General features: G+C 45.0%; 1 protein-coding gene across 4 annotated transcripts in view; it reads left to right on the top strand.

Moving 5' to 3' along the window:
- The window catches only part of SLC22A15 (solute carrier family 22 member 15), a 68,644-nt gene that overhangs the window by 18,216 nt on the left and 25,166 nt on the right, over nt 1-25,262 (top strand). For all 4 annotated transcript variants that reach the window (XR_012075880.1, XM_072967946.1, XM_072967945.1 and 1 more), the window contains exons 3-5: nt 17,095-17,227; nt 17,847-18,011; nt 23,993-24,122. Coding sequence is in view for 3 of the 4 variants with exons in the window: in XM_072967946.1 (XP_072824047.1) it covers nt 17,095-17,227; nt 17,847-18,011; nt 23,993-24,122 (428 nt within the window). In the remaining variant the exon portion in view is untranslated. The remainder of the gene's footprint in view (nt 1-17,094; nt 17,228-17,846; nt 18,012-23,992; nt 24,123-25,262) is intronic.

The raw sequence follows: 25,262 nt of genomic DNA, 5'->3' as shown, positions 1-25,262 counted from the left end.
ATGCCGGCAGCATCGGTGAGAATTCAGCTCGACTGTGATGGTATCTACCTGGGGACAGATTTGAATTCCACAGGTAAAGGGCTCAGTCCCCCAAGACTGCCCTCCGCTTCAGATGACAGCCACAAACACTCATTGTTACCCGTGTTTCTGACTGGCTGGCTACAAATTGGAGGTTCCAGTGACCCCCTCCAATTCAGGATGCCGATCCAAGCTCAGGTTGGTACCTGTACTTCTGAACAGCTGATTATAAATCAGAAGTTCCCAGGACCTCCCCTGCAGGCTCAATTAATCTGCTAGAATGGCTCACAGAACTCAGGAAAAAATGTTTGTTTACTAGACTACTGGTTTGTTATAAAAGGATGTTAAAGGATATGGAACAACAGCTGGATGAAGAGATACATCGGGCGAAGCCTGGGAAGCCGTGTGGAGCTTCCGAGCGCTCTCCTAGCACCACTCTCCCCAGGCCCCACTTGTCTGCCAATCCAGAAGCTCTGAACCCCATCCTTTTGGGTTTTCTGGAGACTTCATTGCATAGACACAGTTGATGAAGTCATTGGTCAGTGCTGATTGACTTAAATCTAGCCCCTCTCCCCTCTTCCTGGAGTTTTGTGAGGGGTTTGGAGGGGGTGGGTTGGGACTGAAAGATCCAACCCTTTAATCACATGGTTGGTTCTCTTGGCAACCAGCCTCCACCCTTGGGGGGGACTCAAAAGTCACCTTACCCACAGCATTTTTTAGGAACTGAAGACAAGAGACCAAGTACTAGCCCATTGCTCTTAACCTCAACTCAGGAAATTCCGAGGGTTTGGGGAGCTGTGAGCCGGGAACTGTGGATAAAGACCAAATATCTCTGAATTTGGTCATCTGAATGGCCACATATGTATGTTCTATAAATTACGAGACTGCAGTATGTTTACTCCCTCTTCCTGGAGCTGAAAGTCCTCCCGTGTCCTTGTAACATCCCCATCTTTTTTCTTTTTTCCTTTTTGAGCACTTTAAAAAATTTTTAGCTGAACAAAACATTCCAGGTTTATCTTGCATCTCCTTACTCCTGCTATGGAATTAGCCATTTCTCAAAAAAGCTCTGGTTCTATTTATTACCTCCATTAGATTTTGAAATGGCTGAGAGCTGTAGGTCTGGAGTCCAACAAACCCGTTCACCAAATTATAATGAAAGTGGATCTCAGACCAAATTCTGCCACACATAGAGACGAACTTGTTAACTGAATTCTTATTATCAAAGAAGCACAAAATAAACTACCTTGCAGGCTTGAGAAGTCCTAGCTCCTGGTTTTATAGGTGTTCTGCACACTGCTTGCATGACAGGTCACTACAGGCAAACCCCAATTTTACGTAGTCAGGGTAGTGACACCTACCTTCTCGCCAGCTTCAAGCAGTCAGAACCTTCCAGAGTTCTGTGGGCTCAGGACTAAGGAGGGGTTTTAACCTAGGGCATCACCTCGGTACAGAACAAACTGGATTATCTCACAAATTCATAGAAGAGGAGTGAGTGTCAAAAATAGGTTGAGCTAATCCATGTATCTTGAATGTCTTTCATTTCACCAGGGATAGCCCATTTTTTATATTCATCATTGCTCGTCAACAGGCCACTATTTTGGTCAAGAATAAGCAAAGCACCCATTGTTGGTGGAGACAATGACTACAGAAGCCCTCGCAGAAGCTCCCTCTGGAGAACGGGCTTTGAAGGGAAGGCCAGCTGACCGCCCGCTGGACAATGCAACCTAAGAAAGCTCGTGGTGCCAGGATGAAAGCTTGACCTAAGTAACAATTATGCAGAATTGCCCACTGAATGTGCTTAATGCTTTAAGTGAGGTAACATAGCAGCATAGTGCTTCAGCACGGCCGACTCTCAACGAATTTAAATGCGATTGAATTAAATCAATACTTATGAAATCTGTAATTGGGAGCCCTTTTAGACACCACGGGAGGGACAGCATTCTTAGCAGATGTCACCGAGCAGTCTGATGCCAGAGAAAGCCTCGACACAGGAAGGAGAGTGCTGACAGAGCCTGCACTCTGGGAACGCAGGAACGGGCACCCTGGTACCAAGCGCATCTCCTGTGCTGGCGCCTGGGAGGCTCACCCTAACACCGCTTGCCTGGAGGCTGAATGTGAAGGGAAGGGAGCCCCGAGGGCTGCTGCTCCCAAGACAAAGAGTTGGTAGATGCAGGAGAAACAGAATTGAATAGCTTCCCCAGCAAGTGCTGAAGATCTTAAAAGCAGCTCCGAGAAAAAGATGATAAAAGCCACCTAACTCAGATGGCCCCTCCCTTCCCTACCTGTGACAGGAGTCCCATGTCCCTCTTCTGGCCACCACGGGGGTGTACCCGTGAGTCACCGTCTCTCTTGCGGTCCGTCTTGGTCAGGCTGCAACAATGCATCTGTTTTCCTTCCCTCCTCCTTTCCTCTCCGCATTTCCTATTTCGCTGTCTCTGGCGTTTTGTCTTTCTGAGTCCACTGCTCTCTGTCCCCACCTCTCTCCATCTCAGTTTCTGTCTCTCTGTATTTGCCTCCCATTTCTTTCTCCCTGCTGTCTCTCTTGCTCTCTTTTGCTTTCTCTCCCTGTCCTTCTCTTTGTTTTTTGCTCTTTCTTCTCCATCCTTGTTCCCTTTTCCTGGTTCCTTGTCTGTCCTCTTGCTCATTCCTACCCATGTAGATCCACTGAGATACACACACTTGGATGTATATGCTGTTCTGCATCTTGATGCAACATATATCATCATAGATTTATAAATACACGGCACTGTCCTCCCGTGGTATAGAGGCGTCAGAAGGCCAAACGGTTATCCACCTCAGAGGTGTATCTTCAGGCACAAATATTCCCTGTGCAGTAGAGACCCACAGTCCCCAGCAGGGACTCCACGATGTCTGGGGAGTGGAAGGGGCTGCCCCGACGTGCTGCCACCTGTGGGATCTCCAGGGAAGCCCCGTGGGGACTCTGGAGTCACGATTTAAGCTGAACTATCCTTGGGGTGTCCCAGATGCTAAACTGCCTGCTCCCAGCCGGAGTGGGTTCCTGATGCTGTCAGGGGTGGCTGTGGCCCGTCCAACCTGGGGCTGGAGGAGCACGGGGCCATTGCCGGCTGCGTAGTGGGACAGGAGTTCCCAGTCCCCACAGCTGCGTTGAGAATGTTCCATACTTTGTGGAGGATTTGTGGGTGAGATGGCGGGTTTTATAAGGTTTCGCAGGTAGAGGAGAGTGAAGAGGCAGATGACCACGACTGCCTTCCAGTGTCTTGGTGTGTGAGGGGCTCTCTCCCAGGGACCTGCTTGCTTGCTTCTGCCAGCAGCCGGCGCTGCAGACTGAACAGCTGGCAGGTAGAGAGTTCTTAGAATTCGCCCTCAGTCACATATTCAATAAGCTGCTGGTCTGGGATTCAACGAACCCATGTTCTTCCCACTACACCAGTGATTTTCACGCCTTTTTCTTTTTTTTTTTTCCTTGATGATCAGAAGCCGTTAGTTTCGAATGGTATCTCAGTTGGCATTTCAGGATTGACGAGAGCTGGGGCTGTGCTGCTGTCATTGAAAAGAAGCAGAGTCCACGGCCCAACGCACTGCCCCCGGCCATTCCTGGCAGCTCCAGAAGCGCTGCCCTGGAGAACAGGACGTGCAGAGCGGATGGGGGTGTAGGTTGGTGGACTGGTGAGAATGCAGGTTAGCAAAGTGACTGCAGGGTGATGGCCCGTGGCACACATGCATTGGGTTGAAAGTCAAGCAGAGTAGGAGCTCACCTCCCCGGGCTGCCAGGCGTGAGTTCTGATATTGCCTGTGACGGAGTGAATTCTCAGCGAGAAGGGCAACAGGAATCATGCTTATATCGTGGCCTGCAAATTCAGAAAGGGTTCAGAGTAGCTGGGTAGCTTCTCAGTGTCGTGCAGATGGTAAATGGGGGAGTGTGGCCACCGATTTCTGTGGCCTTTCCACAGTGGCATGTGACAGATCAGGGAGGGGTACAGAGGGCCAGCCTGCTTGTCAATGTGTCATGAGCTTGTCCTCTCCAAAGTGATGTGACCCTCAGGGTATCTGTATCCCACTCACAAGGATCCTGGCGAGCCGTCTCGTGCAATAAATCACACAAATACTGCAGGAGTCATAACGATTCAGATAAGCTTTAATAATTGCCAAGCCCGAATAAACGGATAGGTTTCCTGATCTAACGAAAAATAGCAAAGAATTGACTAACACGAGCAATAGCCCCGTGCGCCCCAGTGGCTCACCTGCACGTTCTGAACTCAGCCGCGGCTGCCCTGGTGTTAACAGTGTCACCACGTCTCTGCGCATGTCCGCATGGACCCAAGGCAAGGCTTGTCTGCGTCACGTTTTTAGTGCAGAATCTCATGTTTTGCCCAAAGTCATTTTTATTTTGAGGTACAAATAATGTGTCCATCCATTCCGCTGTGTAGAGTGTGAGAGTTCCGTGTGGGTTCACACCCTTGACTTCTGCCTTGGACCGTGCGGCACTGTCCGGGTGGTGTTCCAAGGCCTCGAGTGGTTTGGAGCAGGTGGTGTGGGCGGCGTCCAAGTTTCCTGCTGCCGCCACCAGAATGACAAGAGTCAGTGGGGAAACAGCAGCAGAGGGAAACAGAATGAGGTGATGACCGAGAAGCAGTGGTGCCAGGAGGGACACCGACCCCGGCCACTCTCTAGCCGGGGTCCATGAGGAGCTCCTGTTCAATCCACCCCTGTTGTGAGCTCACCCCCACTGCAGTGGCCTGTAGCCCCAAACCAAACAAACCCTCTGCTGCACTGCTCAGTATAATTTCATTTTGATGACTGGTCTAGGTTTTCAGTTGTCCCTCCAAACCGGCACCCAAACTCTGCCATAAGCTGGTAAATACCCTTCATATACAGTCTGTGTATGTATGTGGTTCATTTTGAAATTATCTGGTGTAAAATGAGATTTTAAAAAAAAACAAGTATGAAGTCTTCAACAAAACTCGTATTTCTGAAAACAAATATCTGAAAAATTTCTGAAAATAATTATCAAGATAGAGTCTGCAGAGCACTACAGTTCAAGGAAACCATGTTAAAAATACACATTTGGAAACTCCCACTGTGTGCCTTATTACATTCAGGTCAGGCCTTGCAGAAGCTATTCATGCAGGGTTTTGGGAAGGGTGAATAAAAGGTTATGTAGATGTAATTAACTTGGTATTAATGCAAAAAAAACCCTCTAATCTAGGAGTCTTGACTATTTTAAAATGAGCTAATAGCCATTGGGGTGAATTTATGTAGCAAATTGCTGTCTGCTGTATTCAAATTATTCCCTGAGCTCTGACTCATTCAGAAAGCACCAAATATCACGGAGACACACAATTATCATGCTTAATTAATGTTTGCAACCAAAAAGAGTAAGGTTGGAATCTTTAATATCATTGTGGATATTGAAGAACTGAAATTGACTGATTATTATCTTGAGATTAATATATTTTCCCCAAGCCATACCCTGGGGTCAAAAGACAGAGCATTAAAACTATTTGAAAAATTCACTGCAATAATTGCTTTAGGGGCTAATTTTTTTTAATGTCTTGCTTCCTTACGCCTGTACTACTGATTGTTATAGGCTGCACGCTTCACCCATTAAGTGGTAATTCAGAGTGACAACTACATTGAAATGAAGCAAGTTAGTTAATCACCATGAAACTGTTCCTGAACTACCCTGTCCAAGTCCTGCCTAATCACAGGAGGCCTCTACTTACCTGCTTTTCTACTGAAGGGAGGTTTTTCTGTACATAGCTATGAATATTTTTATGGGACATACAGGACAGCAGAGGGCTGAAGTTTGGTTGGAATTATTCTAGAACCGTTCAGAATTTGTCATAGAACAGTAGCCAGCGCACTGGTGGTGTGGAGCCCTCGGGGACATGCTACAGGGGTGTTGGGGGAGCTACTGTCTGTTTCAGCCCCGTAGCCTTGAAATACTGGCAAATTGGGAGGCTGTCTGGGTAGGGCTATGGTGCTTGTAATCTGACTTGGTTTTCACCTGCTTCCAGCGGCAAGCAGGTGGATCAGTAACACGTGCCCAGTCTTGTTTGCCCCTTTTGTTTGGCCAGCCCAGACAGCCAGGAGAGGCTGTCTTTGTCTTTATTTTTCTTTATAACCTGGCAGGTGACATCCTCGAATAGCAGTGGGCTCTGCCCGTCTTCCAGGGAAGGCTGAGTTGGGACTAGTGATCTATGCAGCTCGTAGGCAAGTAGGCCTTTATCAGGAGAGACAGGGCAGCCGGGTAGGGGGCTTGGTGCCGCCCTCCAACCTGCCGTGGCTCCTGCCTGGCTTGTGGGCTCTCTGATGCTCTGTGTATCACGCACGGCCAGGTTCTTACTGCTGCGGGACCCCTGTGCTTCCCGCAGTGGGGTATCTGTGGACCAGTGGAAGTGCTTTCGGGGCCACATGGCTTCAGTTACTCTGGTGTCTGGAGGTAGATGTTTCATTGGCACAGATTCTGCCTTTACAGCTTTTTCAGCCAGGTTTCCAGAAAACTGCCATGGTTAATTTTCTCCTTAGTTTTCTTTCTCATTGATGTAGGGCTAAAGATGAAACCAAAGTGTTCCATATGTCAGACTGGCTCTAAGAGGAAGGCAAACCCCTCAAATTCCAAATCTCCCTCACTCTCCCTTTCCCAAGAAAGCCATTCAGTGGCTCCAAGGAAAAGGTGATGAGTTAGGCAGTTCCCTGCATGTCCATAAATTTACAACTTGATGCTTGAAGTTGTGACGTTGCGATGGTGTATATGAAGATGCCTGTAAGACTATAGCATTTGCTCTTCTTACATAAATAATTCATCAGCTGTTTAATTTGTGCTGACACTGTCAGATACGCACTTTGGGTACAAGTGTGCCATTAGGAAGTTTGCAGCATCATGGGGAGGGGGCAGGTAAACACATGACTCACTGTATATTACAGTAGAAGCAAAAATAGGGAAGGAGATGGCAGAAAGGATAGAGTGGGCAGCCTGGCGCCCTGAGTCAGGCAGGACTTCACGAGGAAGGAGGAAGGTTGAGAGGAGCTCAGCAGGGGAGGAGGTGGGGCTGGGGCTGGCGCGGAAGGACAGGGCCACAGGAAGGGTTGTCATGTCCTGTAAGGTGCCAGGCTTCTCGGCAGAAGGGGAGTGAGCAATGTTTGTTTTCCTTTGGGGAGCCGTGCCCTCCCTGGTGGCTGCGAGGCATGACCCTACATTATTTATGTGTGATTCAAGTATGGCTAATGCAGAGAAGTTTACTTGGCCTTGGGCCACAGCCAGGAGGACCAGCCAGCACAACCTCCTTGTGGGAGGGAAGTGACCCTTGTTTGAAAAAGCTTAGGGGAAAGGGCTTTTATTTACCATGCACTACCCCTTGCATTAGAGTGGTCTGTAGTTCTAGCATGTTCACAGCCCCTGTCCATGAAATGTCACCATACATTAGTCGTGGGGAATGGGCAACCAAGTCACAGGGGGGAAAACGGAAGCAGAGATGGACGAGTTTGTGACATTGACGGCCGATGAGAATTCGCTCAGAGCGGAGGCTGGATGTGTGTCTAAGGGTCCTTCTTGCTCTTTAGTCTTCCTAATGTTCATGACCAAGTTAAGAAACATCTCTTATGGTCTGCATTCTCAGCCAATGGGGAAGGATAAGGCAGGTTCTGGTTCTGTTACCCAGAGCACAATTTGGCGGAAGAAAGAAAAGAAAGCAACCTGGGGATGGTTGGTTTGTGTCATGTGGCTACACCAGGATATCAGATGGGAAAGGAAGGGATAAACATTCCATTAAAAGGTGGAACTTTCACTAAGCATTTGTATTTAAAACATACACTGTAGAACGAGATAAATCTGCTCCTGAAAAAATAAATAAATAAGCAAAACCAACTTGAAAGTTGATTTTAAAATGAATTATTCTGTTCTCCTCACCCTCAGCCTTCTCCTCATCATTTCCCAAGCACACAGGCCACTGAACCTTAACTTCACATTTGACATGCAGTCTTCCTTTTCTCCCTTTTCCCTCTCTCTCTCTCTCTTTTTTCTTATAGCAACCCCTGGTTCTGTTACCCTAAGCCACAAGGACCTACTCATTTCTAGTCTCCTTTCTAATATTCAGTTGATTTTTTTTCAGAGCTTCCTGAATAGAACACATGCTAGAAAACAGAAAGTTTCTACCCAGCTCATTGTAACTTCAGTGCTTTTGGTTTAACATGCTCAAATATGCTGTTATGTCACTAGTTTGCTCCAGAATTCTAAGACTTAACCAAATTCAAGCATATAGTGCTCAAAGAAGATTTGGGGACAGATGCCTTGGCTTTGGGACCATACTCTAGTATGATAGTGTCTGAGCTGCGGTTGCATCATCTGTAGATGGGAGTAATAGATAAACGATTCTAAAAGATGGTTGTGTGGAGAATAGTATGTGAAAGTTGGTTGGTTATTAATTATCTGGTTTTAAGTGGCATATTCCCATTAGACATACCTTTTTTATTGAGGCATAATGGACATAATATCATTATGTCCATCATATTAGTTTCAGGTGTACAACATAATGATTTGATATTTCTATATATTGTTACAAGGTCATAATAAGTCTAGCTTACATCCCTCACCATCCATAGTTTCAAAATTTTTTGTCTTCTGATGAGAACTTTTAAGATCTAGTCTCTTAGCAACTTTCAAGTATGCAAAACAGTATTAACTGAACTCCCCACGCTGCACATTACCTCCCTGTGACTTACCTATTTTGTAACCGGAAGTCTGAATTTTCTGACTCCCTTTACCCATCTTGTGCCCACCTCAGCGACCACCCGTCTGTTCTTGGTATCTGTGAGTTTTTCTTTTCTAGGGTCCACATGTAAATGAGATCATATAATATTTGCCTGTCTGTCTTTCTCTGTCTTACTTCACTTATCACAATGCCCTCAAGGCCCATCCATGTTGTCAGAAATAGCAGGATTTCCTTCCTTCTCGTAGCTGCATAATGTATGTGTGTACACACACGCCCACATACACACACATCTGACATTTTCTTTGCCCACTCATCCATTGATGAATTCCTAGGCTGTTTCCACACCTTGGCTGATGTAGATAATGCTGGGGTGCGTATATCTTTTCTAGTTAGGGCTTTCGCTTTCTTCAGATAAATACTCCGAAGCAGAATTGCTGAATCATATGATAGTTCTATTTTTAATTTTTGGAGAAACCTCCAGACCGTCTTCCTTAGTGGCTGCACCAATTTACATTCCCACCAACGCTGCACGAGGGTTCCCTTTTCTTCATATCCTCACCAGCACTTGTTGTTTCTTGTCTTTTTAATGATAGCCCTTCTAATGGTCTGAGATGATATCTCACTGTGCTTTTGATTTGCATTTCCCTCATGATTAGGGATGTTAAGCACCTTTTCATGTATCTGTTGGTCATCTGTATGTCTTCTTTGGAAAAATGTGTAATCAGATCCTCTGCCCATTTTTTTTAATCAGATTATTTAGGGTTTTTTGCTATTGATTGTATACGTTTTTAAATATATTTTTTATATTAACCCTTTGTCAGATACATGATTTGTAAATATTTTTTCTCATTCAGTAGGTTGGTTTTTCATTTTGTTGATGGTTTCCTTTGTTGTGCAGAAGTTTTTTAGTTTGGTGTGGTCTGCCTTGTTTATTTTTGCTTATTTTAAGTTTGCTTCTTTTTGCTTAAGTTAGTTTAGTCTAAAAACTCGCCAAGGCCAACATCAAGGATCTTATCGCCTGTGTTTTCTTCTAGGAGTGTTATGGCTTCAGGTCTCACATTCAAGTCTTTAACCCCATTTTGAGATAATTTCTGTGTATGGTGTAAGATAAGGGTCCAGTTTCATTCTTTTACATCTGATTTTCTCAACACTGTTTATCGAAGAGACTTTTCTTTCCCATTGTATACGCTTGGCTTTCTTTTTCATAAATTAATGGACCCTATTTAGTGGGTCTATCTGAGCTCTCCATTTCCTCCTATTGATCTGCATGTGTGTGACATATCTTTGACATGTATATTTATTACTCAGATGTTAATTTTGTTTTTAGGATTATATAAGCATGCAGTTCACTTTAAAGCAATAACTTTTTTTCAAATCATATTTCTGCCATGTCAGAAACAATGATTGAGTTGATTTGTGACCGTTCCATAAAGGTTTGATGATTTCAAGGGAGACGCTCAAAACATATTTTGTGACCACCTTTACAGCTTATCTCAAGCTTCACTCAAACTGTGGTTGATCTAATCCATGCCCGTGGTGTCAGATAGTACCTATTCATGGGTGAGTCAGCCCAGGTCTCCACCCAGCTTGACTCTGTTCTCTTCTCTGAGGTCTCCGCCCTGTCCAGCCTGGCCTGGATCACTGTATGACCTTGACAGATCTTCCCACACCCATGCTTACCATCACTATTCCATTCTCTGTATTGCAGCTGGAGCAGCTTTTCTTGACATACCCCAACACTTTATCCCTTTTTGAGAGATGCCATTTATTCTCAGCCTTTAAGAAATAAGAATCCAAATATGAAACAGAAAATCTCCCAGTTGCTTCATTAACGCCCAGGCAGTAGTTACTGTCTTAACTGTCTTCACTTCTGCTTGCCCGCCTCTTTTCCTCTTTAAGAGCTGGGAGGCTTTGCATGGCACCTGGCTCTGTACCCAAACCCGAATTTGCATTAGTTACATTCCTTTCGTCTTTTCTTCTCCAGGCACCTGCTGTTGGCGTCTGTCCCCAGCTGTGCCTGATGTTCTCTCAGGTCATCTCTCTTTAGATGCGTGAATGATTGTACCAGCACTTTTAATGCTAGACCCCTCAAGTCCTTTTTGAAAATACAGTATAATAAATGAACTTAAGAACTCAATTTAGTGATTGAGGGAAGTATATGAACGAAAATACAGATGTTGGTTATGAGATAAAAATAGAGTTAGCTAAAGCTAGGTCAAACTGAGAGACTAAAAATATTTTGTCTTTGTAGTCAGCCTTTTCTATTCATGTATGGGAAAAGAAAAGTAGGTTTCCTGCTTTTTCAATTTGCAAGTAATTTTTCAGTTGGAAATGAATTAGTATAAAAAAGAACATTCATCTTGTAGCTTTAGAATTTAGCTTGTCGTTAAAAAAATAATAGGCGTGTCACCGCTTTAATAATCTGTAGCCAATTAAGGGTTTGAGTGACTTATAAATGTATGATTTTTAAAATTTAAAGCCTCATAAAGAACATATTTTTCATGAATGTCACAGTCATCATATTTAAGTTTATTATAATTTAATTTCTGATGTCCTGGTTTGGGCTTTACCGTGGTATTTGACAAAAAGGATAAGAAAATAAGCTAGTAATTGAGTCTAGTCGGATGGGTGACCTCTTTCTAAAACTTTAAAAATTGGTCATATTCCCAGTACACTTTCTCAGACACTGTGGGGATTACTCTCCTAGTATATTTTGTCGGAACTTTGACAAAATAAAACTCTTTAGATCATATAGTAGGTCTGTGATAAGTGTATAAACTATATTTGAAAAGTTTTAACAATTGAGAACAAAACAAAGCATTTAAACGAATGTCCCACAAGGTCAGGGGGCGAGGGATTCGGAAAGCTGATTGTGAACACACTGTCCCAAGTCCGTGGCTGGTCATTCCTGAGTCAGCCATCCCCAGTTCACCTCGATCTGTCAGTGAGATCCTTGGGTTCCAGTTTCACATTCTCTAATTTGCTTTTTAAAGTCTGGCCGTGCTTTGCAGGTTTTCTGTCCGTTCCTGAATGTATTCCAGGAGAAACAGGGCCATGCGTTAGCCCAGCCAGCACTGACCTGAAGAAAAATTACTAGGAATTACTTTGACACTTAAAACTGGCAGCCTGAGAATTAGAATTTGAAATTTGCTAGTCAAACAGCTCTCAGGCTATGTCTTCCTAAAACTGCCCTCCAAGCTGATGGTTACCCAGTTGCTGGAAGGATAGTGTTATGGCCTTTTTGATGGATTTGAGAAGTTCTGCAGACGTGGTGCCCAGAACAGCTGATAATGGGGGAGCCACGTAAGCCTCTCCTTATTGATTAAACACAGGACTGATCAGTATGAGCCTGAGCATCTTGGCCATATAAACGGACCAGCAAAATCGAGGTGCAAGACAGTCAAAGCTAAACCAGCAGGCCAGATCTTAAAGGCAGGAAAGCACCAAAACAAATACTAAGAGTATGAAAGATATAAAAGCAAGTGTTTGAACTCCAAGGTGTTAAAAGCAAGTATAGTTAGGCCTTGTTCATGGGCCATTGTAAGGCAAGGGGTGGAGCCCTGTGACAAATACAGCCCTGTCTTCTCTAAGCCAACCTAGATTCTCTGCCACAGAAAGGTGGTGTGTTACTCAGTGTAGTGATGTGCTCTTCAGACGATCTGATGCTTTTGAAGTTTGGTTACCTGCTTCCATCTCAGGTTCTTAGGTCCATGGATTAAAGGAAAAGCAGCCTCCAGTGGAGAGGGATCTAGTGTCATGAATGGTTTCTTTCGGGGATAACCAGATTTCAGTTAGGGCATGAATGGAAAGCACAGAGAAATTAAGGAAATAGGGGAATTTCCTGATGGTGACGTTCTTTCACTACCCACCGCCCCCCTTATGTCTTCCTTGTCTCCTTAACCAGCATCTCTTTTATTATTATAATCATCACTCCTTTGCAAAGCCCTGCAACTCTGCAGTGCCTCTCTCTCCTCTGTCCTATTCCTGGCAAACCCCTGGCTCTGTGAACGCCTAACTCCCCCACCATCTCCTCGCAAAATTGATAACAAGACTCAAGTGTTCATTCAATGTGGCTGGGCGGTCCTGTGATGTTGCCTTTGGATGGGCCATGCCGCCTTCCGAGAGGGGCCTGTCTGTCTTCCCCCTTCTTAGACTTCCAGCTCCCCCTCCACTGCCCCTCCCTTCAGCTGCCGACCTCACTTGGTATTTCAGTGAAACTTAAGTGAAGCAATCTGCCAAGAACTTCCTTACTGCCTGTTTGAACCCTCACTCCACCCTCCTCCCTTTTACAGTAGAACCTTTCCTTCTTGCTTTTCCAAGTACCTTTCTCCTGCAGGGACGTCTCTACCGGATGGTGCTCATCAACATGCACACATGTTAAAAAATGCACCCATAACCTTTGACCCCGCCTGTCCAAATACGGTCCCATTTCTTGGCTCTTCTTCACAGTGAAACTTAGGAGCACCATTCTGTGTGCATCTGCCGCCTGCAGTCCCTCAGCCTTCTCCAGCTCTTTGGCCTTCCCCAGTCTAGCTTCTGTCTGTACTCTCCTGAAACCGCTAATTTTTTTTAAGTGTCCATTTCGTTTCCAAATATAACTGCACATCTCTATCCTTGTTTTCATTTGACCTCTAGAGCAGCATGCAACATACTTGACTTCCCCTCCCTCCCTGAATCGCATCTTCTGGTGTAGTGCCCGTGACACCACCCGCCCCCGTTTCCTTGCTCTCGCTCTCTCTCTCTCACTCCTACTTAGGGGCTTTCTGTGGTGGTTCCCTTCTGCTCAGTGTCTGAATGTGGAAGTGTCCTGGGCCCCTGCCTGGAGCCATCATCCTTGTCTCTAGGTTCATATACCCTCGTGTCCTCCCCCTTGAGCTCAAGACTCACATCCAAATGCTTGCTTGGCATTTCCACTTCAGTGTTTTATTGGCATCTCAACCTCTGTGTGTCTAAACAGAACTCATACTTTCCTACCACATACATGACACCCCCTCGCAGCCTCCTCCATCTCAGTAAAGGTCACCACCATCCGTGAGTGGCTAAAGTTAAAAACTTAGGTGAAATCCTTGACTTTCCCTTCCTCTCCTCCCCGCTCCACCTCTCGTTCATCAGCAAGTCCCCGGCAAGGCCAGTTCTGCCCACTCACGTAGTTCTCTCCATCACCATTGCCTTCATCCTGGTCCAGGTTCCTGTTACATCTGGAACTATTGCAGGAGCCTCCCTGCTCCCGCTTTGCCCTGTTGAAATGCATTCTCTACGTGTGGCCAGGGTGGTCTCTAGAGACATAAATCCAGTAATTCGGTGTCTTCCCATTGCACTAGGATAAAATCCCAGCTCCTTACCCTGGCTCAGGGCCCTGCGCGACCCGATGCCTGCCCACCCCCTGCCCTGGCCTTATTTCACACTGTCATCACTAGAGGCACCACTGGACTTAATCTCATGGACCCCAGACGGCTTTTCAGGGTTGGTCACTTGCTCATCATTCAGATCACAGATGTCACCTCCGCAGAGAAGGCTTCCCTGAACACCTTCTTTAAAGAGGCTTCCTCCCAGTCTCTCCCTACGTGTTTACTTATTTAATGTCTTCCTTACTCCACTAGAACTTATACTCCAGGAGGGCAGGGACCACTTGCGTCTGGTTCTCAGTGTTTAGAGCAGTTATTGGCCTCTAGTAGAAAGTAATCAGATATTCATTGACCACTGGAATGAAAAAAGTCTGAAATTGTAGTTCAGTTTTCGGTCATATCGCTTCTGTCACTCTCTTATTTGAACCAGGGCTGCCCCCAAGAGCAATAACTGCCCGATTACTATTTCTCAGGGCAGCGATGCCCTAGACTGCAGTTTCTGACCTGCAAGGGGCTGGAAGACCAGTTAATTCATCTTGTTAAGAGCTGCGTGTGAAGGACAGGAGAATTTGGAAGCAGAGCGCAGCGTGAGTGAGGGGCGTTATCCTTTGTTGATGTGCCGGTGCCCAAGTGTTTTTGTGTGTTGTTGTTACATGAAGATGTATAGATGCTGTCTCGTCAGGATCTTTATCAGTCTAGTATTGTAGGACATACAGGAGAAGGAGAGACGTTAAATTGCTCGGGGCTGTAATGACTGGTTGTCAAAGCGTGGGGCGGGAGTGGTGTGAAGAATGGATAGCGGACCACGCGGGGCTGCCTCCGTGGGGGTTTCTGAGGCGGTGCTTTCACAACCCTGTCCTTGCTGAGCCTGGGGAAGGGCTTTGAAGGGGAGAGATGAGCGTTCTCTTGGTTCTCTGAGGTTCCCTCTGAGACACAGGTGGACTTTTGTCCTTACAGCCAAAGGTCACATTCACACATCACTAGGCAGGGCTTGAGATGATGGCACTTTATGCAGGGGATGGCTACTTTCTCTTTGAGTTTATAAATTTCCCTGGAAGAGAAGATAATAGTACTCAAGGGATTATTTTTATTGTGGTAAAATATACTTGACATCAAATACATCATTTTAAAGTACAGGGGCGTTAAGGACATTGCATCATCCTGCAGCTGTCACCACTGTCTACGTCTACAGCTTTTTCGTATCCCAAACGGGAACTCTGTATCCGTGAGACAGTACCTTCCCTTTCTCCCAGCGCCTGGTAACCGCTGTGCTGCTCTCTGTCTCTGTGGATCTGACTGCTCCAGGTAAAGGAAGGACGCTCCTCCTGTGTCCCCTCTGCTGTCAGCCGCTTCAGCTCAGACGCTCCTGCCCCGGGTGTGTGTGGGTAGGGGGTGGGGTTCCCACGCAAGCAGGTCTCCAGCACCAGCTGGGCGTCCTGCCATTCGGTTCAGTCCTGACACGGTCTACCTGGAGTTGGCGTCAGGTCCCACAGGTGAGGGTGGGGGCCCACAGGACTGCCCCTGCCACCCCCTTCAGGCACCGGTCACAAGTTCAGGCTGTTTCCCGTGCTTCTGACTGTAAATCTGAGGGTCCTACCACCCCCTCCTTGGGTTCAGTTAATTTGCTACAGCAGCTCATAAAACACAGGAGAATATTTTCTTACTAGATCACTGGTTTATTATGAAAGATACAACTCAGAAACAGCCAGGTGGAAGCGATGCACAGGGCGAGGTACGTAGGAAGGGACACAACCTCCATGCTCTCTCTGAGCTCTCTGACCTCCCAGCACCTCCATGTGTTCACCCACCTGGAAGCTCTCCACACTCCGTCCTTTGGGGTCTTTGTGGAACTGTCATTTCATAGGCATGATTGATTAAGTCACTGGCCATTGGCGATTGATTCGACCTCCATTCACTTTCCCCTACCCAGAGCCTTGGAGCGTAGGGCTGAGAGTTCCAACCCTCTGTACACTGGGTTGGTTCCCTTCCAAAAGTCAGCTCATTCAAGTAAACTCATTATGGTTGAAAGGGACTTACTATAAATAACAAAAGTCACCCATTTTACCATTATTGCTCTGAAGCTTTTTTAGGAACTGGGAACAAAAACTAAATATTGTAACAGAAGATATCCCTATGGTTTTTATGTAGGAAATTACAAGAGTTTTCAGGAGCTATGTGCCAGGAACCATGGATGAAGACCAAATATATATTTCTTATTGTAAATTACAACCATAAATGGAGTCACACAATATTTGTCCCATTTTGTCTGCTTATTTCACTTAACATAATGTCAAGTTTCTTCCATGTTGCACTTGCCAGAATTTCATTCCTTTTTAAGGCTGTGTAATATTCCCTTGGATGTATAGACCACATTGTGTTGATCCATTCATTTATCAGTGGATGTGTGGGTTCATTCCACCTTTTGGGTATTGTGAATAATGCTGCTATGGACCTTAGTGTACAAATAATCTGTTTGAATTCCTGCTTTCAGTTCTTTTGTGTATATACATACTCAGAAGTGGGATTACTGGATCATATGGTAATTGTGTGTTCAATTTTTGAGGAAAGTACTCAAGGGATTTTAAACCTATTAATTTATTAGAAAAAAAGAGAAAAAGGCCCTTCATTTTTTGCCTCGTATACGCTATGCAGTATGTTAGGTGTCAGAGGAACGAAATTAATGGGATATGGCTCATCCTCTCTAGAATTCAGGGACTTAGGATGAGAGGCCTATTTAACAGGTGGATAAATAATTAGCTATTACATGCTGTGTTCAGTGCTGGAATAAGATGTGTATAGAGTACTGTGGGAGCACATTATAGTAACGATTTCTGGTGTTTCTGAAGACAAAATCTCCTTGGATATTGTCCAGGATGGATATTCTACTGAATGCTGGTTAATAGTGGTAAATGCAATGGACAAATTCCAAGATTCAAGTTTTTGTTGTACATTTGATTTTTTTTAATAGCTAACTCTGTCTATCTTTTCTGTGACCTAAATGCCTTTCTTTTTTTTTTTTTTAATTTCCCTTCCTCTAGTGGTTCTTAATTGCTAACAGATCTTACAAAGTCAGTGCAGCAAGCTCTTTTTTCTTCAGCGGTGTGTTTGTGGGCGTTATCTCCTTCGGTCAGCTTTCAGATCGCTTCGGAAGGAAAAAAGTCTATCTCACAGGTAATCTGTTAGTGTTCATGAACTGAATAAAAGGACTTATTTCCCAGGGAAGTAATAAGGGGAACTATTTCCTTAAGGTTCTCAGGGAATTGCCACGTGGGCACAGCACTGATCTTTATTACGCTGGTAAGAGGCCGAGTTGATTCTGGCCAAGCTTTTTAAAGTGACCAGCACACCCGATGAAGGCCAGATGTTTGCACCGTAAACTTTTCATGGCGGTGCTTTCTGCAACCCCTGGATTCTAATTCATGGCATGTTTCCAAGGACGACAAAGATTGTAACGGTCTACCAGAGCCGTTTCCTTCTGTCTTGGTGTTGATTTATTTCAGATGAGCTCCACAGGACTTAGCATAGTTCTCTTGACGAGCTGAGTACGAGCTAGGATTTTTCAGTTTCCAACATTATTGTGAATAATTTGAAAGGTACACATGATAAGCAGAAATCAACTGGTAACAAAGAAAACCTCAGTTGTTCCTGATAGTTTTTTAGAGGAACTGTTTAAAAAAAAAAAAAGCGTAGCTCAGAAAATCTAAATTCACAGACTAACAAATATAATGTATCGTGTTCATCAAATACAGGGTTACCTCTGGATTATTGAATCCTGTTCTTCTCTTTCTAGGTTTCGCTCTTGACATCTTATTTGCTATCGCAAACGGGTTTTCTCCCTCGTATGAGTTCTTTGCAATAACTCGCTTCCTGGTGGGCGTGATGAACGGAGGGATGTCGCTGGTGGCCTTTGTCCTGCTGAACGAGTGTGTGGGCACCGCCTACTGGGCACTTGCAGGTACTGTTTCAGTCCACGATGAGCAGCTCCAGAAAGCCTGGCAGGAAACCACATTAACCCTGGAGTCTAAAATTGCATTTGGACTTGAGGGGCCCTATCCAACTATTAGATTTGCCTTCTGGAGTTTGTTCCGTGTGACCTTGAATGAGTCACGAGTCAGTTTATTTGTCTTCCTCTGTGGAAAGTCTCCCCCAGGCCCACCTCCCCGATGGTGAGCTTGCCCCCCACCCTCGCAGGCTGCCTGCAGATTGTCATGAGAGTGTCGTTTCCCTCAGGAGGCCACCGACTGCTCTTTCCCTTGAGCTGAAAAGAGTACAGAGGTAGGAGATGCTGAAAACTCCTTTCTCGGTGCCTTTATGTTGTATTTTATTAAATCCTTGTCTCATAGGCCTTTCTGGCTTTTACTGTTCTCTTCCAGTCAGCAGGTAATATTTCTTTACTGATGTTTAAGTTCCAAAACGGAGGCCATATTCTGTACTGTTTTTAACCGTCTCGCCATTCTCTCAAGAACTACATTGTAGTAAAATAGATGATTTTAAAAGCTTCCTGGACTTACAGTAATGTCTTGGGAGAGCTGCTGCACTAAACGTCTACTTTGTGGACTGTAGGTTTGCAGTGAGAACGTCCTGTTTGTTCTGCATTTTCATTCATTCAGCTGTACTGTTGATGTTCTTGTACTAACATGGAAACAGGGTGATCGTGCGACTGTGGAGCTGTGTCAGCATGAGGATGTAGGTGAGGGAGTGCCAGCGACCATTCGCTGAGCATCTGTTATGTGCCAGGGAGCATGGGAGGCATTGGCCCATTCCCATAGCGTTCCCAGAGCCTATGAGTTAAGAATTTCTACTTGATTTTTACGGATGAGGAAACTTGGCCTCTGAAAGGTGAGGTGATGTGGCCCCCTTTTCACACAGCTCCTGACCGACAGGGCCAAGATGACACCCAGCTCACGTTGTCCCTGAGGACTCTCCTCCCAGACCTTCAGGAGGTCACCGCAGGTGAATGCTGACCTGCTCAGCCTGTTTTTTTCTCACTGGTCGTGTTTCTGAAGTTGGTGAGGGCTAATGTACTGAGCTGGAAGACAGAGGATAAGTAAAATAAACTCTGCTCTGCAATCTGTGTGTCCTCCACACTTCTGTCTAAGCTGAAAGCCCCAGGGGATTGGGCAAGTCAGAGCTGAGCAGGTGAGCGCAAGACCCCAGCTCCATCCTTGCACGACAGCGTCCTGCCTGACTCTCACACATGGTGCTTTACGGTGCACTTTGTCTACAGCAGCTTTCAAAGGCTTCTTTTTTCGCAAGTCCGGCTCCTCAGCTAGGATCAGTGAGAAAACTTCCTCTGAGTCTTCAGTCTGCCTTGTGATTTAAGGTCGTTTTTTAGGGTCAGGCTTGCTGGGACTTTCTGAGAAATTAGTTATGGTGATCATGACCACTCACATTATCCTGGGAGGACACAAAGGCACCCCCTCATGGGGTTTGGGTTCTCCCGAGGCTGAAGTCTTGCTCGTGTGGAGTGTCATGGGTACATATTTTTCAGGTACCTGGCACGTTCCAGGTCTTGACATATGACTTTCATTGTTCCATGAAAAAGATGCTTTCTTACAAAACACACGTCCTGCCCCCAACCCTGCCAAACTATCTAGATTATTCCTGCCCTGTTGCATATTTTGGGCAAAAAAAACCAAAAACCAAAAAACAAAAACCTCCTGGTCTCTTGCTCCCTTGTCACTCTCCTAAAGGCAGTAAAAAGTTTCCTGATACAGTACTTTAACCTTCCATTCTCGTCCTTGACGCTGAGTTAAGATGAGGCTATTAAAATTTCTGTAGCAGAGAAAAAAGGGAGAAAGAAAAAAATGACAACAGTAGAACCAGATGGTTGCCAGATTCAGTGTGAGATTCAGAAGGTGCGTGAGAGAGTTCCCGGAAGGCCAGTGCCCCGCCCCGCGCCCAGGACAGAAGTAAGAGTCTGATGCACCTGCAGCTCTTTTGGGAGGCACTTCCTTCTTCTTTCTTCCACGAGCTGAGTTTTCTCCGGAGTTTTGTCCTTGGCTTTGCTTTTCAAGCTGTCCTCTCTCCAGCACAATTGTATACACTCCTATGGCTTTTGAACTTCAAGAAGTTGGGGGAAGAAACCTAAATGGTTAGCAAGAGGGGATTATTGGAAGTAGCCTAATTGTTTAGCAGTAAAAATAATAACAATAATAATTTGAGCAATTGTGCTTGATTACAAAATAATATGTGCAGTCTGTATAAAATACTATGTAAAGTGTGTACAAAAAAAGTCTAAGTCCAAACCAGAAACATCCACTTTTGACCAGTTTGCTGTGTAGTGCCTAGCAAGAAGAATGAGGAGAACTGATTAAGAATTATTGAGAGTAGAAAAGATAAAATACTAAAGCTGTGAAAAATGTCATAGTAATATATTTATTATTTATTTTTTCTTATATAAATATCTTATAACAAAAGGAATTGATACTCACTGTAAAAAAATAAAACAAGAAATATATACAAGTGAAATATAAAGAATGAATACAGTCCTGCCCATCTACAGACCATCTCGGTAAACGCGTTGCTGCCAGGGCCTCTCCTTTACACACCTGTTCTACAGCATTCATTTATTAAACAGACCCTGCTGTGTACCAGACTCTGCTTTCATAGGCACTTCGGATACAAGTTGGGGGTGGAGGCTTGCTCCAGTGGAGCTTATGTTTTAATCAGGAGAGGCATATGCGAATGTGAGGTAATTTCAGAACATGTTAAGTGCAGTGAAGAAAATGAAACAGGACAGTGGACCGGATAGTAAGTGCAGGGGACAGTGACATTAACTAGGATAGTTAGAAGAAAACCTCAAAGTAGGTGTTTGAGCAAAAATGTGAATGATGAGGAAGACCGGGGCAGTGAGATTCTGAAAGAACTTCCAGTCGGATAGAAAGGCGAGGACCACGGCCCTGAGGCAGGAATGAGCTTCTCTGAGGACCTGGGAAGATGCCCGTGGGTGCAGTGTGGAGAGGCGGAGGGAGGCTGGGGTGAGATCAGGTTGGAGGGGCTGGATGTGATAGGGCCCAAATGAAGATTTTTTTCTTTTTACTCAGAGTACAGTGGGTAGCCAATGAGTGAATTAAATAGAGGAACAAGAGGATCTTATAACCAGAAAGATTACCCTGGTAGGTGTGTGAAGAATGGATTGGAGAAGCAAGAGTGGAAATGGAGGGGTCACTCAGGAGGCTGCTATGATTGGCCCCATGGAACCCAGAGGCAGCTCAGACCAGGTGGGAGGAGTGGAGGAGGAGAGAGGGTGTATTTGCGCTGGATTGGGGTGGGAATGTGACCTGATAAAGGATCCACAAAGAAGGTGGGAGAAAGGGGCGTCAAGGGGACTTCATGGCTTGTGCTCAGAAACTAGATGGCCCATTGGTGTCATTTACAAAAATGAAGTCATCACTCGGTGCTGTTTTCTAACCTGCTGAAATTTGGCCTTTACTAGTGCAAACTGAGCAGGAATCACAGACTTGAAATTAATTTAAAATAAGCAGAAAAGAAATCTGAAAAATAGGCGTATGTACCCAAGGACCCATAAACAGTTACAAAACCACCGATGGTACTCCAGAATTACAGTCTACAAAAGGAGTGATTGGAAACATTCGTGTTTTGTTTTTTTTTAACTTTAATTTTTTATCCAAATAACCTAGAACCTTACCACATCTGTATTTCCTTACCTTATCCTTGTCATTTCTGGGCACATATGTGTGGCTTCTTGCTGGACATCAGATATGAATGTCAATTGGCCCCTCAGATTAAAAATATTGCCTTCATTCACCTAAAATTTCTATCCTCTTCTGGGACCTCTATCTATGGTAACGTCATCATGGTATTTAAAGTCATTAAACTAGAATCTTTGAACCATATCCTCTTGTCCATCATAGCCAGTTGATACCAGGTCTTACTGATGGTGATAGAGATTCAGTTGTGATGAGCGTACGTATAAAGGGAAGTCACTTGGTTAAACATGACCGAACCACTGAAGAGTCAGGCCGTGCCGATACCTGGAGCCAGAGTCAGATGCTTCTCATCTCTCTTCCGCATCCTCTCTGAGAAGCTTCCTCTGGTCAGTCAGGGATGGGGCCCAGCCGCTCTCAGGTTTCACCACCAAGTCCAGTGTGTTAAATCCTTGGCAGGAGCTCTGGTCGGCCCGGTTTAGGGAGCTGTGATTGGCAGCCCCCGATTGAACTGCAGGGATTAGGAAAGGGGAGGTCATCTCTCCAAAAAAGAGAAAGAATGTTCTTGGAATTGGAAAAGAGTTCTAGGTAGACAATATTTTATAATAGTTACTCACCAGCAGAGGTGTCCAGATGGCTTTTTTGGGGAGGTTAATAGCTATTAAGAGGCTACGCCTATTTTTCAGTAGAATGATATAGCTCACATTTGTACAGCGTGCATTATTTCGTTGAAACTGATAGCTACCCTTCGAGGCAGAGATTATTATTTCTCTTTCATTGATGAGGAAACTGAGACTCAGAGACATTTAGTGATTTGCCCAAAGTCACACAGCAGTGTGTGACAGAACTCGGGTCTGAACTGGGTCCCTCTGAAATGGTCCCATCCTACGGGCTCTCTTCTTTTTGCCTACGTTGTTGTCAGTGGACACTGAGTCCTCAGAGTTGCTCTGGGCAATGACAGAAAGCCTTGTTCTTGGAAACCAGGTGCTATTTGGTGCACAGTAATGAACCTATAATAGCTATTGATTATCTTAAGTTTCCAGGGAAATCACAAAGGATGGAAGCCCCCATTCCCTTACTTAGCGAACCACGTGTCCTGATGGGTTTTCTGAACACGCTGATCTTGTACTGTCAGCCCTCCCTTTGGCTTCCTCCTTGTCCTCACCAGGGCAGACAGCATACAAGTCATTATTTTTTGTTATAGGTTGATTATCTATGGACAAGAATAAAAGAAACATTGTGTTACAGGATTACTGTAGAAAATTCTTGTAACAAGATCGACAGTGTCCTGTTGCTATGGGATGCCTGCAGGAGCCCGCCTTTCCCTGGGAGGGCGATGGGAGAGGAACGGTACAGAATGCAAGCTCTGCCGTCAGACAGACCGGGGACCACGCCTCCTGGCCGAGCCACACATCTCTGTGTCCTTAGACAGCAGCACCTAACTTCTCTGAGCTATTTCCTCCCTCTGCATATGGCTAATGATGGCACCTGTTTTGTAGGATAATCTATGTATAAGGCTTAATGCTCAATAAGTGGTAGCTACTATATAAATAAATAGTGATAGATTTATTTACCCATGACTAATAGTAGCAGTTACAGAAAGTGAGTCAGAGGTATAGAATTTGCAAGTATATTGGGCAAGCCAGTGGGTTTAGTCCCCAGTCAGCACTTATTTCAAAAAACATGGGACCCTCAACATCCCATGGTTGATTTTTTTCTTTCAGTGGCTGACAAAAATTCATGCTTCATGGAACTTATATTTCACTTGGGAGAGACAGACAAGAAACAAAATAAAATGTCCTATATCTGATGGTGATAAATTAAGTAGGGAAGGACAGTGGGGAGAACTGGGGAGCAGGTTGTGATTTAGGATAAGGATTTCAGGGACGGTCTCAGGGAGAAAGATGAAGTCCCGGCATTGCCATAGTCACGTGACCTTAAAACCATACCGCCGTGTACCCAAAAATATTTCCAAGCCTCAGCCACGGGCTCAGGCAGATGTCAGTACAATGTCAATGCAGAAGGCGTTTGGGCAGGCCCTTAACATTCATCCTGACCACATGTGGTTTGTATTTTTCATCTGCCATCCTCCTTTTCCACTGATTTGCTGGCCTCTCTTCTAGTTCTGTCACCTGAACCTCCATATTTGTGTAGATTTTTCTTTCTGCTGACATGTCGCAAGGAAGAGACTGGCCCTGTGACCTGGGTTGGAAACAGTGCTGCAGGTGCTCCTTCATCCAGTAACAGGCCTCTCTTCCTGAATTAGGGTCGATCGGCGGCCTCTTCTTCGCGGTCGGCATCGCCCAGTATGCCCTGCTGGGGTACTTCATTCGCTCCTGGAGGACCCTGGCCGTTCTGGTTAACCTGCAAGGAACAGTGGTCTTTCTCCTTTCTTTGTAAGTAGTTCTTCCTCTTCGAGTTTTGATTTAATAAAACAGAAGGAACATCTTAAGAGGATGTGGGTCAATGAGCGGCGTTATTCCCTTTCAGGAGTTTGCCTGAACTGACTTTGGTGAAGAACTAAATTCCGCAAGCGCTCCAATGCTTGGCAGCTCCTGGGAGGAGAGATGCTTAATTAATTCAGAATGCAGGTATCCCTTGTTTAAAGTAACCTCTCAGTAGACTGCATTTTCACCTTCACATTGCTGATGGAGGGTACCGATTTCTTTTTTAACCTAATGCCTGGCCTAAGGATCTTCAGGCTGGATCACGTCACGTGCTAGGGGTGCGAGTGAGCTGTGATATCGCAGAGCGATCTGTGCATATTGAATATGTAGGGGTACCCGTTCGTCCCCCGGGTGAGTATCATCTCAGGGCCTCTACCTGTGGGTGTGGAAGGCTTCTCAGATATGGGAGAAATCCTTGGAGTGCACGGACTCAAAGTGATGATTCCCTGAGTCAGGGCAGAGTTTACAGACAACTGATCCAGAGTGTCCCACCACGGTGAGCCATCAGCTCAGGCCTGTTTCCCCAGAAGTTTTAATGTGCTTATGAAAGATTTTCTCCCCTCAGGTATCAGACCTCTGATTTTACTCATTAAAATCTTTGGGACAAATAAAAATTTGGGCCAGTGGTACCAGCTCTCTTCTGTTCCATGAAGTGAGGGATACCTGGAATAGAATTTGCATTCAGATTTGATTTAGTCATTCTTTATTCAGGTTCTACTAATTGAGATTTGATGGGGATCAAACTGCAGTGTATTTTCATTTTCTCTTTGAAAATAAGAGCATTATTAAGGACAAGCATGAATTTAGTAGAAATAGTTAACCTACATTTAAAAAGGCAAAATCTATGAAATGCATTTAGTTATGTGAATCAGGGTGACGTAGTTTTATTAGAAAGGCAGGCTAACCACTTCTTACGAGCTTGTGTATTGTAAATTTGGGGAATAAATGGGTGCCTAGGATAGATCCCTTGAATTAACTAGCATTTATGTAAATAATCAGTAGATAAATGAGTTTTCTTTTAAAATATTTAATAAATCACATACTTCTCAATCCAGCCTACTCTCATCTCTCCTTCAGTAGCACAGCGAC

This window comes from Vicugna pacos, chromosome 9, assembly GCF_048564905.1.
Source record: "Vicugna pacos chromosome 9, VicPac4, whole genome shotgun sequence".
Taxonomy (NCBI): Eukaryota; Metazoa; Chordata; class Mammalia; order Artiodactyla; family Camelidae; genus Vicugna; species Vicugna pacos.
This window is presented reverse-complemented; position numbering and strand designations above follow the sequence as displayed.